Source organism: Malaclemys terrapin, chromosome 23 (assembly GCF_027887155.1).
Source record: "Malaclemys terrapin pileata isolate rMalTer1 chromosome 23, rMalTer1.hap1, whole genome shotgun sequence".
Taxonomy (NCBI): domain Eukaryota; kingdom Metazoa; phylum Chordata; order Testudines; family Emydidae; genus Malaclemys; species Malaclemys terrapin.
Genome location: NC_071527.1, coordinates 17,212,786 through 17,223,667, shown reverse-complemented (window position 1 = coordinate 17,223,667; position 10,882 = coordinate 17,212,786). Strand labels below are relative to the sequence as shown.

The following is a 10,882-nucleotide window of genomic DNA, read 5'->3' as shown; positions in this document are numbered from 1 at the left end:
GGATCAGCTTCATTTGTGGCATCCCCATCCCTTCCTGGGATGCTGCTGAAGGCTATTGGAGGAGTTAATGAGCCTCATGGGGGGGAAATGAGCTGGGAGGGGTTACAGACATTGTCCCCTCCTCCACCACTACCACCACCAGGCCTGTGCAGAGGACTAGGGAATGGGAATACAGATCTATACCCACTGAGCCCCTCTGCTCTGGGGGAGAGGATAGGGCCAGCTACAGATCTCCACCCCTCAGGATAGGTGCGGACCTCAGGGAGTCTGCTGGATCCCGATGGGGCTGGGGGTGGGGAACCATAGCTCAGTCCACAAAGTGGCGTGTTTTGCACCCCTGCTGCCATGTGGCGTTCTTGACATGGCTGCATTTTGCGAGGCACTGGATTAGTGTCTCACGCCACTCCCTGTGTTGTGCCATGGTGGTTTTTATCGCCAGGCTGCCTGGGTTGCAGTCATGATGCAGCCACATTAAAGGGGGAGCAGCCTGACAGTGATCCTCAAAAGAGGGACACGCCCCCGACCTGGCAGGACTCCTCTTCAACCCAGTCCCTACTTCAGCTGCCCCCCACCGCCCATTCTCAATGGGATTGATTTTCCGGTCGCGTTTGGTCACAGCCGCCAAGCCGTTTGTCCCTCTAGCCACCCTGTACATGGCACCTCCCATTGGCCGGATGGGGGTCACATGATCGCTCCCCGCAGGATACAATATGGCGCCGCCCATGTAGCTGCTCCTGGAAGGCGTGGAGGGAAGGCTGAGTTTGCTGCGCTTTCTGGGTGAGGGAAGCCTGGGGTGTTAATTAGGGGAAGGGGATACTCTGCCCCTCACCACAGGGAGGGCCCCGTGGGCTCAGGATTCATTTAGGTTTTTTGGGAGGGTATCTCACATTTCAGCTCTCAAATCCTCAGTCTGGGGGACATGTGGGGATTATTCTCCCCTTTCCTCCTCCTCTGAGTTATCCTGCACGAGGCTCAAAACCTGGCATCGGCTCCTTAAACAGAGTCCCCTCCCATTCCTCCCCCACGTTAATTTTGAGGGATTGAGGCCCCCCTGGTCCTTCAAGCAGTTTGAGCTGTCTCCCAGAAAACGTCAGGCACGGGGGGGATGTCTTGCGGTTTCATTGTAAGTCTCATGATACTTGGTGGCTTGTCCGTCTCCTTCTTCCCCCCCCCCACCCTCCCCAAAAAAACAACCTTGTCTCCTTGTCTCATCTGACTACATGAGAATCTCAAGCTTTTGTTTAAGAAAAAATAACCATCTACCCTTTATTAGGGTTGCTACCTCTGAAGTACACACACAAAAAACCCAAACCCACAGCCCACCCTGTGGTATCTGAACTGTTTCAGCTGGGAAGCTGCCGCAAAAAAAGGGACGAACCCCAATGGCACCCATGCCAGAAATCAAATAAAAAGAACCCCATGTGTTATTTCAAAGAAATCTGATGACTTTAAGCCAACCTTGTAACTTTTTTCATCGTGATGACTAATTTTTGGATGTGTGGGGCTGACAATGCTGTTGTATTGCAGTAACACTTAGGAGTCCAAGCCATGGAGCAGGGTCCTGTTTTGTGAGGCGCTGTATGGACACAAAACAAAAAGATGCCCTGTCTTACAGAACTCATGAGCTAAGGGTTTGTCTATACACTGTTTTTGCACTGATATTTTTTTTTCTATGTAGGTAGTTAAATCATTGCCACATCTTATTGCGGCTGTGGTTTTAGTAGTATAAAAATGTGCTGGTAAATTTACCAAATCAAGCTCTGCTGATCTCAAAACCTTTATAGGGTAGGGCTGCATCCACTCCAGATTGTTGCAGCAATTTAACTAGATCAGTTTTCCCACAAAATGCAGATAATAGCACTTCCTTCCCTCACAGTGGTCGTGAGTAGAAAGACATTAAAGATTGGGCAGTGCTTGGGTACTACAGGAATGAGAGCTACAGAAGTAGCGTTTGCATGCTCATTGGCAAAGCCATTTCGTTGTCCTAATTCAGATTCCTCCTTAACTCTCCTTTGCCATGAGGGCTACAAAAACACTTGGCAATGGCTGATGTAGAGAGACCGCTGCCCATCACACTTACTGATATGGTTTCCTTTTGCTCCCCTGTCTACAGCCATCTGTTGCCTCTTCTTATATTTAGATTGCAGGCGCTTTGGGGCAAGGCCTGTCTTTGTTCTGGGGCTGAACACTGTGACGCTGTGGCCTGTGACTCTTGGGTGCGACTGTAATACACCGAATAACATACAGTGCCTAGTGCACTACCACAATATAACCTGTAGTAAGAGCGTAGTTTATAAAGCATTTGGGGATCCTTCAGGGACTATTTCTCTCTTGTATTCTGGAGACAGCTGTGACACAAGATGTTCTGATGAAAGCTGAGTTCGCTCTACTGGCTTGGTTTATGAGACACTGCATCCGGCAGCCGGGCAGAACTGTAAGAAATCAGCTGACTGGAAGGGGCCGGAGATTCCCGCCACCCAAAGATCTGCCAGCCAGAAAGCTCTGTCCTTCCAAGGACATGGAGGGGCAATGCCCACAGGAAGCCAATGGCTCCCATCCAGAGCAGAGTGAGGAGCGGCTGCCTACATCTGACCTAGCGATGGATGCTGGGAGCTGCGCTGGCCCCATGAAAACTGGGGAGACGGTGATTGCGGAGGGGAAAGCGAAGATCATCTTCCCCAGTGCCAACGAAGTGTTCTACAACCCCGTGCAAGAGTTTAACCGAGACCTGACGTAAGTACAAGTAAGAGGAAGACCTGGAGTTGTTTATCTTAGGTACTTATCTGGCCCCCATCACGGTAATAAATGAGCACTTTGCAACCCTCCTGTGAGGCTGGGCAGGGCTATTATCCCATTGTACAGATGGGGAAATCGAGACCCAGGTTCACACAGGCAGTCTGTGGCAGAGCACGGAATTGAACCCAGGTCTCCAAAACACCACCGTTCTTCTCCTGTTAGACCATACCTCTCTAGTGCCAAGCACCTGCTGTGAGGGAGGGGGGGCGGGGGATTAACGTGTCTCCAATCAGGGCCCCCCAAATCCAGTCGCTTTTGAAATCAGGGCTAACAAGACAATAGAGAGAATTGATTGGAAAAACTGCGCAGGAACATGAGTCCGCCAGGGGACGTGACCTAGATCTGAGCCTTAATGGGCACTAAGGCCTGTGTGTCTGTCTCTCTCTCTCTCTCTGACCTTCCGCCTCAGGTGTGCCGTGATCACAGAATTCATTCGCCTTCAGCTTTCGGCCAAGGGGATTCAGAGTAAGTGGAAATGTCTGTGTGTGTGTGTGTCTCTCTCTCTCTCTCTCTCTCGAATATCCCCTGCCCCAATGCAGTGAGCAGGATGGTTAAATTCGTACGACCCTCACTAGCACCCTAGCTTTCAAAGCCAGTCGGGACCCCTGTGACCCTCTGGCCTCCTGTCCCACTTCCGCCTTGAGCCCAGTGCAGCAGGACCAGGGGATGCCAGGCGCTCGGCTCTGGTTCTCCGTTATTCCCTTTCTGCGCTGCTTGCGGGTGGGAATTTTAAGCTGCTTCTGTGGTCTCCCTATTTGAGCTCCACAGGGGTCTCCTTAGCCTGAAGCTGAAGCTACGCTGCTCCCTATCGCCCCTAGGGTGCAGGGACTAGCCAGAGTCCAGGACACTGGCATAGTGGGCAGATCGGGGTGTGGCCAGAGGCTGGGAACAGGGATAGTTCAGGGCCTTAATGTTAGTGCCTCAGCCTGGGAGGGCCCCCAGCCCAGAGGGGCATCCCGTCCTCCCCCCCACCACGCCAAACTGCAAGGCCTCTTTGCGCACCAGAGCTAAAGGCCCACCCAGAGATGCTGCCCAGATCTGTGGCGGTGCTGGAGTGGGAAGGGGGGGGGGGGGGAACGGCTGACACCCTCGCATCCACCCCGCTCTGTCTCTTACAGTTGCCGTCCCAGGAGAGGAGAAGGTGGAGAAGGTGGTTGTGGATCTTTCCGAAGGGGAGGAGGCTGGGTCGGAACCAGCGCCCGACGAGGAGGGGGCAGCGCGGGCAGTGGCGGCAGTGGGAAAAGTGTGCAAGGTGCATATAAACCTAGCGCTACCTTTCCCGTAGCGCCAGGGCCCCCGTCTTGCCAGGCACTGCCCAGAGAGAGAAACGGTCCCTGCCTCGAGGAGTTCACGGGCCAAAGAGACCAGCCGATCTCTCTTTGGGTAGGATGGGTGGGTTCCCCTAAATCGCTCCCCCCAGCGGTGGCCCTCCCACACCCTCTGGGTCTGAAGCAGGATGTGGGGAGGGGAGATTCTCCCTTGACCAGCCCGCCCCCAGTTCTTAAGGAGGAGCCGAACTCTCTCCCTATTTAAGCTGTAGCTTTATGCTGCCTTCATCCACGGCACTGCAACCCATCTTGGTGCGAGGAAGCTCTGGGCAGGTCTGCGCTGGCCCCTCCAGCTCGTTGGGCGCGCAGGGTCTTGCTAACCTTGCCCGGGAATTGGAGTTTGGCATTCAGGCGGATGGAGAAACTTCCTAATCCCAAGCTGACCACTGGGCTCCTGGCATCAGTGTCTGGGCAGGAGTCTCCAATGCGCTGACGCACGTAACCCACGTGATGGCTGGGACGCGGGCAGAGGTGGATGAGCCTGCTTCAGCCGTGGCTAACAGACCTGGGGCTTGTGCTGTTGGATCCAGAGGTCCCGGGTTCGATTCCCCGCTGATCGCTGACCCCGGGCGTGTGGGCTTCGGCTGAGATGTGGTCCCTTCCCCCCCCGCGCGCAGGAAGGAGTGCGGATCTTGGAGGCCTTGGCCGCCTCGGGGCTCCGCTCCATCCGCTTTGCCAAGGAGGTGCCTGGCCTCCGGGCCGTGGTGGCCAACGATTTCTCCTCCAAAGCCGTCGAGCTCATGGCGAGGAACGTCCACTTCAATGGAGTCGGGCACCTGGTGACGTCGAGCTTGGCCGATGCCAGGTAAAGCGGGGGGGGGAGAGAGGGGGATGGGCCGCTCTGGCATCACGTGCACTGAGCGGGTTGGCCTGAGCTTCCCGATCCAGCCGGCCCAGAAGCAGGAGGGCGAATGGCCTTGTACCTGGAGGATTTCAGGGGGGGAAATGGGACTAGTTGGCTCTGGTGAGGGGATCTGGCGAAATCCCCAAGTGGCTGGTTAACAGGTAGCGACTCCTGTACCGAATGGGGTGGGTGGGTTCGCAGGACAGGCCTCCAGCGGCCACGATGGCTAACAACTACCCGCTCCTGTTGGCAGAGAGATGGGGCGGAAGCAGTTCGGGGCAGAGATTGTCTTTGGGTTCTGTCTCTGTACGACACCAGGGGGCCCTGGGCCACCACTGGGCACTTCGGTGCTACCGTAATACACTTAGTAAATAACAAGCCAGGGAGACTGTGCCCTATAAGGGGGTCTCAGTGCAGGGGCTGGGGCTGTGTGGGTGGGGGGCTTGGTGGATAAGAGCCCTCGGATATCCTAAGCTGCGAACTGGCCCCGCAGACCCCCTGCTCAGCGTCTGTCCCCGTCCCGCCTGCAGGATGCTGATGTATCAGCAGAAGGCGGAGAAGCATCCGTTCGACATCATCGACCTGGATCCGTACGGCAGCCCTGCCACCTTCCTGGACGCCGCCGTGCAGGCGGTGAGTGAAGGAGGTGAGTGGGGTGGGGGGCAGCACCAGGGCTGCTGGCGCTGCGAGCTTCCTCACAGCAGTGACTTGCCACATTTGCAAGCTTCCACAGATGCCTTGGCTGTAGGATCTGGTGGGTTAGAGCAGGGTGGCCAGGAATCCGCACTCCTGGTTCCATCTGTCCCAGGGGCAGATCACTTCCCTCCTCCACCTCTGAAGCGAGGACCCCAGCGGCTGTCCCAGGCTCTGAACTCTGGGTGGAGACGCAGCTAGGCTGGGTTGTCCAATCCTGGAGCAGGTGAGGCCGGTGGCTAGGGGAAGAATCCTCTACTGACCGTCCCCGGGATGTCCCCCTTGCAGGCCTGCTGTGCGTAACCTGCACCGACATGGCAGTGATGGCCGGGAACAGCGGGGAGACGTGTTACAGCAAGTACGGAGCCATGTCCATCAAGGGCAAGTTCTGCCACGAGATGGTGAGTGGGGGCGGGGCCTCTGCCTCCATGCCCCGCCCCATCCACCTGCCTGCCCCCTAGAGCAGTGGTTCTCAAACCTTCGCAACCCGAGGACCCTCATTTTGATTTAAAAATTTTCATGGACCCCCCCCAAGCCGGCTTCTAATTTTCCCCAGGGGTGTGCAACCCCCACTCCACCCCTTCCCCCAAGGCCCTACCCCTGCCCCTCCTCTTCTCCGCCCCCTCCCCCAAGCACACCCCGTCCCTACTCCTCACCCTCCCTCCCAGCGCCTCCTGCACGCTGTTGAACAGCTGTTCCGCGGTAGGCGCTGGGAGGGAGGGCGAGGAGTCGATCAGTGGGGCCCGCGGCCCCGGCTGTGACTCGCTGCCCCCCAGTTTGAGAACTGCTGCCCCAGAGGGAAGGGGAGCTCAACCTGCTCCCTGGCCCATTTAGTCCTGGGGCCCTACTTGCGATGCTGGTCCTGCTAGGGCTGGGCTGAGACCTGGCGCACGCGTGTCCCAGCAGAGCTGGGCGTGGGAATCCGGCCCAGTATTGGAAGGGGAGCGTGGGCCCCAGACCCGGGTCGCACCCCAGCGCTCCACCTCTCCCCGCTCCCGCCTCGCGGGCAGATCCTTGAGCCCGGCTCTGCAGCGCCCGTTTCCACGCGCAGGCCCTGCGGATCATCTTGCACAGCCTGGACCTGCGAGCCAACTGCTACCAGCGCTACATCGTGCCGCTGCTGGCGGTCAGCGCCGACTTCTACATCCGGGTCTTCGTGCGGGTCTTCACCGGCCAGGCCACCGTGAAAGCCTCTGCCAGGTGAGCCGGGCCCTGCAGGCGGGCGTTTCATCCTGGGGCGCCGGCCAGAACTGGGCCAACAGCTCACCCTGCTCTCCACAGCGCCCCCTGCTGGAGAGGCCAGGAGTGGAGTAGCCAGGAGCTCCCCCTCCCCCCAGCCCTGCAGCGCCCCCTGCTGGCATCCCCCCTGCTTGCTGTTCACTGAATTGCCTCCTGTCTCTGCAGCAAACAGGCCCTGGTGTATAACTGTGTGGGCTGCGGGACGCACCACTTCCAGAGACTCGGCAAGATGACCAGCCACGGGAGCAAGTAGGGGGCTCCGGGTTCTCCACCTCACCCCGGGACAGGGGCTGACTCCAATTCCTGGCCCTGGAGAGCAGCGGGCGGGGACCCGTCCTCGGACCTAGTGCCCACTGGATGGGAGAATCCAGTGCTGGAGATGCAGAATGGATGGGGAGAGGGGATGACTGGTCCCTGGAGGGGGGCTTGGCCTGGGAGAGCTGGGGGGTGGAGCTGGACTAAGATCTCAGGTTAGGACAGTGGGGTTGGATGGGTGCTCGGAGGTGTTGGAGGGGGGCTGGGATGGAGGGGCGCAGCTGGGGAAGGGGCTCTACCCCATTAGATCTCTAATCACCCTTCTGATTGATTCAGTTTTAAATACTCGGCTGCCTCTGGCCCCCCAGTGGGCCCCTCCTGTGAGCACTGCCACCAGCGGCACCAGGTGAGCCCCCCGCTCCCCCGGTGCACCCCGCTCCCGTACGGCCGGGCACGCTGCCCTTACCTGCTGTTCTCTCCCCCAGCTGGGTGGCCCCATGTGGGCAGAGCCCCTCCACGACCCAGCTTTTGTCCAGAGGGTCCTGTCGGCCTTGGGGAGCAACCCGGGACGGTTCGGGACACAGGATCGGATCCAGGGGGTGCTCAGCATGGTGACCGAGGTGAGGGGCCAATGGGACAGCACCCGCAGGGGAACAAGCGGCATCGGGCAGAAGGGCCCTGCTGGGGAATCGGGTTGTCTTTTGGGTCTGAGTTGGGGAGCATCGGGGAGGGTGGGGGCGTGGTCAGTTGGGTTTCTGGGGGCGGGGCCTGTGCTGATCCACCGTGTTCCCCTCTGGCCAGGAGCTGAGCGACGTCCCATTGTACTACACCCTCGACTGCCTGAGCAGTACCATCCACTGCAACACCCCCTCCCTGCTGCAGTTCAGGTACTCTGGGCGTTACGGGACCGGCCCCAGGCGCCGGGCGTTGGGCAGAGCCAGGGGCAGCCCCTGCCCCAAGGAGCTTCTGCTCCAAACACCCCTGGAGTGGGTGGGGAACTGAGGCACAGAGCCAGGAGGGGACCCGCCCCCAGGAGAGCGGGAGCAGAGAGACAGACCGGGCCCCTCCTCCACCGGGACACGCTGCCTCTAAGGCCAAGATTGGAAGCAGCACATTTTCCCCCAGGGGAAGAGCATCCCCCCACTCCACTTACCACTAGGGGGTGCTGGGGAGAGCGCCCCCTCCTGAGCTGCCCCGGGGCTCTCTGAGGTGGGGGCCCGCAGGCAGCAGAGGGTTCCCACGCCAGCATGGCCTGAGGGCTCCCCTCCGGTTCCAGATCCGCCCTCCTCCACGCCGGCTACCGCGTGTCGCTCTCCCACGCCTGCAAGAACGCCATCAAGACGGACGCGCCGCCCTCCGTCCTCTGGGACATCATGAGATGCTGGGTGAGTGGGGTGGGGGGGACTTAGCGCTCCTCATCCCCCCCTGCCCCAAACGGGTCACAGCTGATGGGGTGCCTGGCTGGCTGTGAGGCTAGTTAAGGTAGCGGGGGGAGTCAGGGATTGGGAGACCGGGAGGGAGGGGGGACCTATCTGTTGCGGCTTTGGATTGAGGGCCACCGGCTGAACTATGTGTGGAGGGAGTCCAGGGCTGCGGGGAGGGGAAGTCAAGGAAAAAAATGACCTAATCTCTCTCCCCAGGAGAGACTCCATCCCGTGAAGAGAGAGCGACTCTTGGACACCAGCCCAGCCTTCCACATCCTCTCCGTGGAGCCCACGTACGGCCTGGGTGTTCGAAGGGAATCAGGCCCGCACCTGGCGCACTGCCATCTTTGCTGGTGGGAGGCAGTGTGGCCTAGTGGGGAGAACGCTGGACTAGCACTTGAGACCCTTGGGTTCTAGGCCTGGCTCTGCCACTGGCCTTCAGTGTGGGTGGGGTCATGTCCTCCCGTGCCTCAGTTTCCCCATTTGTAAAACAGTGGTACCGATGCTGACCTTCTGTGAGCTCGCTGGGGAAGAGGCGGGGAGGGATGGGGGGCTGGTATAGCCTCTCCAGGGCCCTGCCCCGTAGTGCAGAGGGTCTGGGAGGCTGCCAAACCCTGCTGCTTCAGGGCAATGCAGCTGTCTAAGGTGGATTAAAGAGGAACTTTTCCCTGCAGGTGAGTTGAGCAGCTGGGAGACACGGGGCTAGCCTGGCTTTGAGCCCAGTGGCCCCCAGCCCTCTGGTCTGAGCCAGAGCAGCAGGGGGTGTGTGTGTGAGGAATACCAGGCTAGATGGGCCCATGGGCTGATCCACTCTCCCCGCCCCTCCAGGCTGCTCCGGAAGCACGCCTGGCAAAGCACTCAGCCATCTGTCTCCCTCTCCTCCATGCCCCAGGCTGCAGGCATCCTTCACCGTCCGCGAGGACGCCAACCCCAAATCCAGGAAGCAGGGTCTGAAACGATTCCAGGAGAATCCCGAAGCGTACTGGGGCCCTAAAGCCAGAGCGAAAGCAGGGTAAGGGGGGCCAATGGACTGGGCCAAGATTGAGCGGGGAGGGTGTGTGTGTGTGTGCGCGCTCAGATGCAGGACTCCTGGGTTCTATTCCTGGCTGTGTGGGGTGAGTGGGCCAGTCACTCCCTGCCTCAGTTTCCCCAGCTGTAAAGCAGGGCTAGGGCTGGTTGGAGACTTCACGGGTGTGCAAAGTGCATCTGTGACAGGAAGGCACCAGCTGTGACAGCGGCAGGGATGCCTAGTGGGGAGGAGTTAACGCTAGGGGCGGCTGTTCTACCTTGAATCCAACTCCAGACCAGGACGACTCTGGATACAGATCAGAGCAAGGTCCCACCTCTGTGTGGCTACTGGTAGCCCTATCCTGCTTCTATTTGGTCTCTTTAAAGCCTCCAGCCCTTGTGGATACGTGAACGCTCCTCGGGGCCTGCTGTTATACAGCTGCCATGCTCCACCCCAGAGGCAGCTGCTGTCACTCCTGTCTGTAGCTGAGCAAACTCCACTGCTGGGGGGTGAAGCTAACCCTGGGGGCTGGGCTGAGCTCACAGCCCTCCTCACCCAGCCCCCTCCTGCCTTTCCAGGGGCGGCATTTCCACCTCCCTGCAGGACAAGCGGAAGCTGCATCAGAACAAGCGGAAGGAGAGAGCGGAGGACGGGGGCCACTTGAAAAACATCCCCTGCAAAAGGCTCAAGGAGGTGAGGACTGGCTGGGGGGGCTGTGAATCTGGGGGAGGGAGCGGGGGTCAGAGGCGTGGCAGCTCCTGGCCCCGGTGTGGCTGTAATACCCCATAACCCTGACTGTAGCTTCTCTCCCTCTGCTAGGGGAGCGGCGCGGGGGCTGAGAAGTGCTGTCCCTCCCCTGAACCGGCCCCAGAGCCCGTGAAGACAGACAGCCTCCCCCAGTAGCCCGGCCCCCGGCAGGAATAGAGGCTATGGGGCTTTATTTTTTAGTTCGGCGAAGGCGCAAGTGTTTTGTTTTAAGACTGATGGTCTCCGTGCGGCCGGCCATTAAAACAAGGGTGTCTCCTTTTTACGTACAACCCCAGACTTGTGTCATGCTTCTGTGGGGGGCATGCAGGGGGGAGCTCAGCCCCCTCCCTACCACTTCCCAAAGCAGGCACTGAGGGGAAGGCAGGGCTGTGCCCCTCTGCCTGGGCTGAGGAAGGGTCCCCTAACCACAGCCCGGCTGGACGCCAGACAGGATGGTGGAGCTGTTCTGCCTCAGTTTCCCCACAGGCCATTGATCAGGCATGTGGTGGGGGAGTTGGGACTCCTGGGTTCTACGCGCAGCTCTGCC

General features: G+C 59.4%; 1 protein-coding gene across 1 annotated transcript; it reads left to right on the top strand.

Annotated features, from left to right (window-relative positions):
- The first annotated feature begins 687 nt into the window (after positions 1-687).
- TRMT1 (tRNA methyltransferase 1) lies at positions 688-10,625 on the top strand. The gene is made up of 17 exons (XM_054012632.1): positions 688-777; positions 2,349-2,733; positions 3,206-3,261; positions 3,915-4,048; positions 4,742-4,929; positions 5,499-5,614; positions 5,950-6,062; positions 6,713-6,861; positions 7,066-7,149; positions 7,492-7,561; positions 7,641-7,775; positions 7,957-8,042; positions 8,432-8,540; positions 8,796-8,872; positions 9,472-9,591; positions 10,167-10,281; positions 10,408-10,625. Exons 2-17 carry the CDS (start codon positions 2,369-2,371, stop codon positions 10,489-10,491), a joined length of 2,001 nt encoding a protein of 666 aa, XP_053868607.1. The 5' UTR covers positions 688-777; positions 2,349-2,368; the 3' UTR covers positions 10,492-10,625.
- The last annotated feature ends 257 nt before the right edge of the window (positions 10,626-10,882 follow it).

Coding starts and splice junctions, on each gene's coding strand:
- TRMT1 (XM_054012632.1), top strand. CDS start 2,369: ATGAAAGCTGAGTTCGCTCTACTGGCTTGGTTTATGAGACACTGCATC. Junction 6,862..7,065: donor ACCGTGAAAGCCTCTGCCAG/GTGAGCCGGGCC, acceptor CTGTCTCTGCAG/CAAACAGGCCCTGGTGTATA. Junction 10,282..10,407: donor CCTGCAAAAGGCTCAAGGAG/GTGAGGACTGGC, acceptor TCCCTCTGCTAG/GGGAGCGGCGCGGGGGCTGA.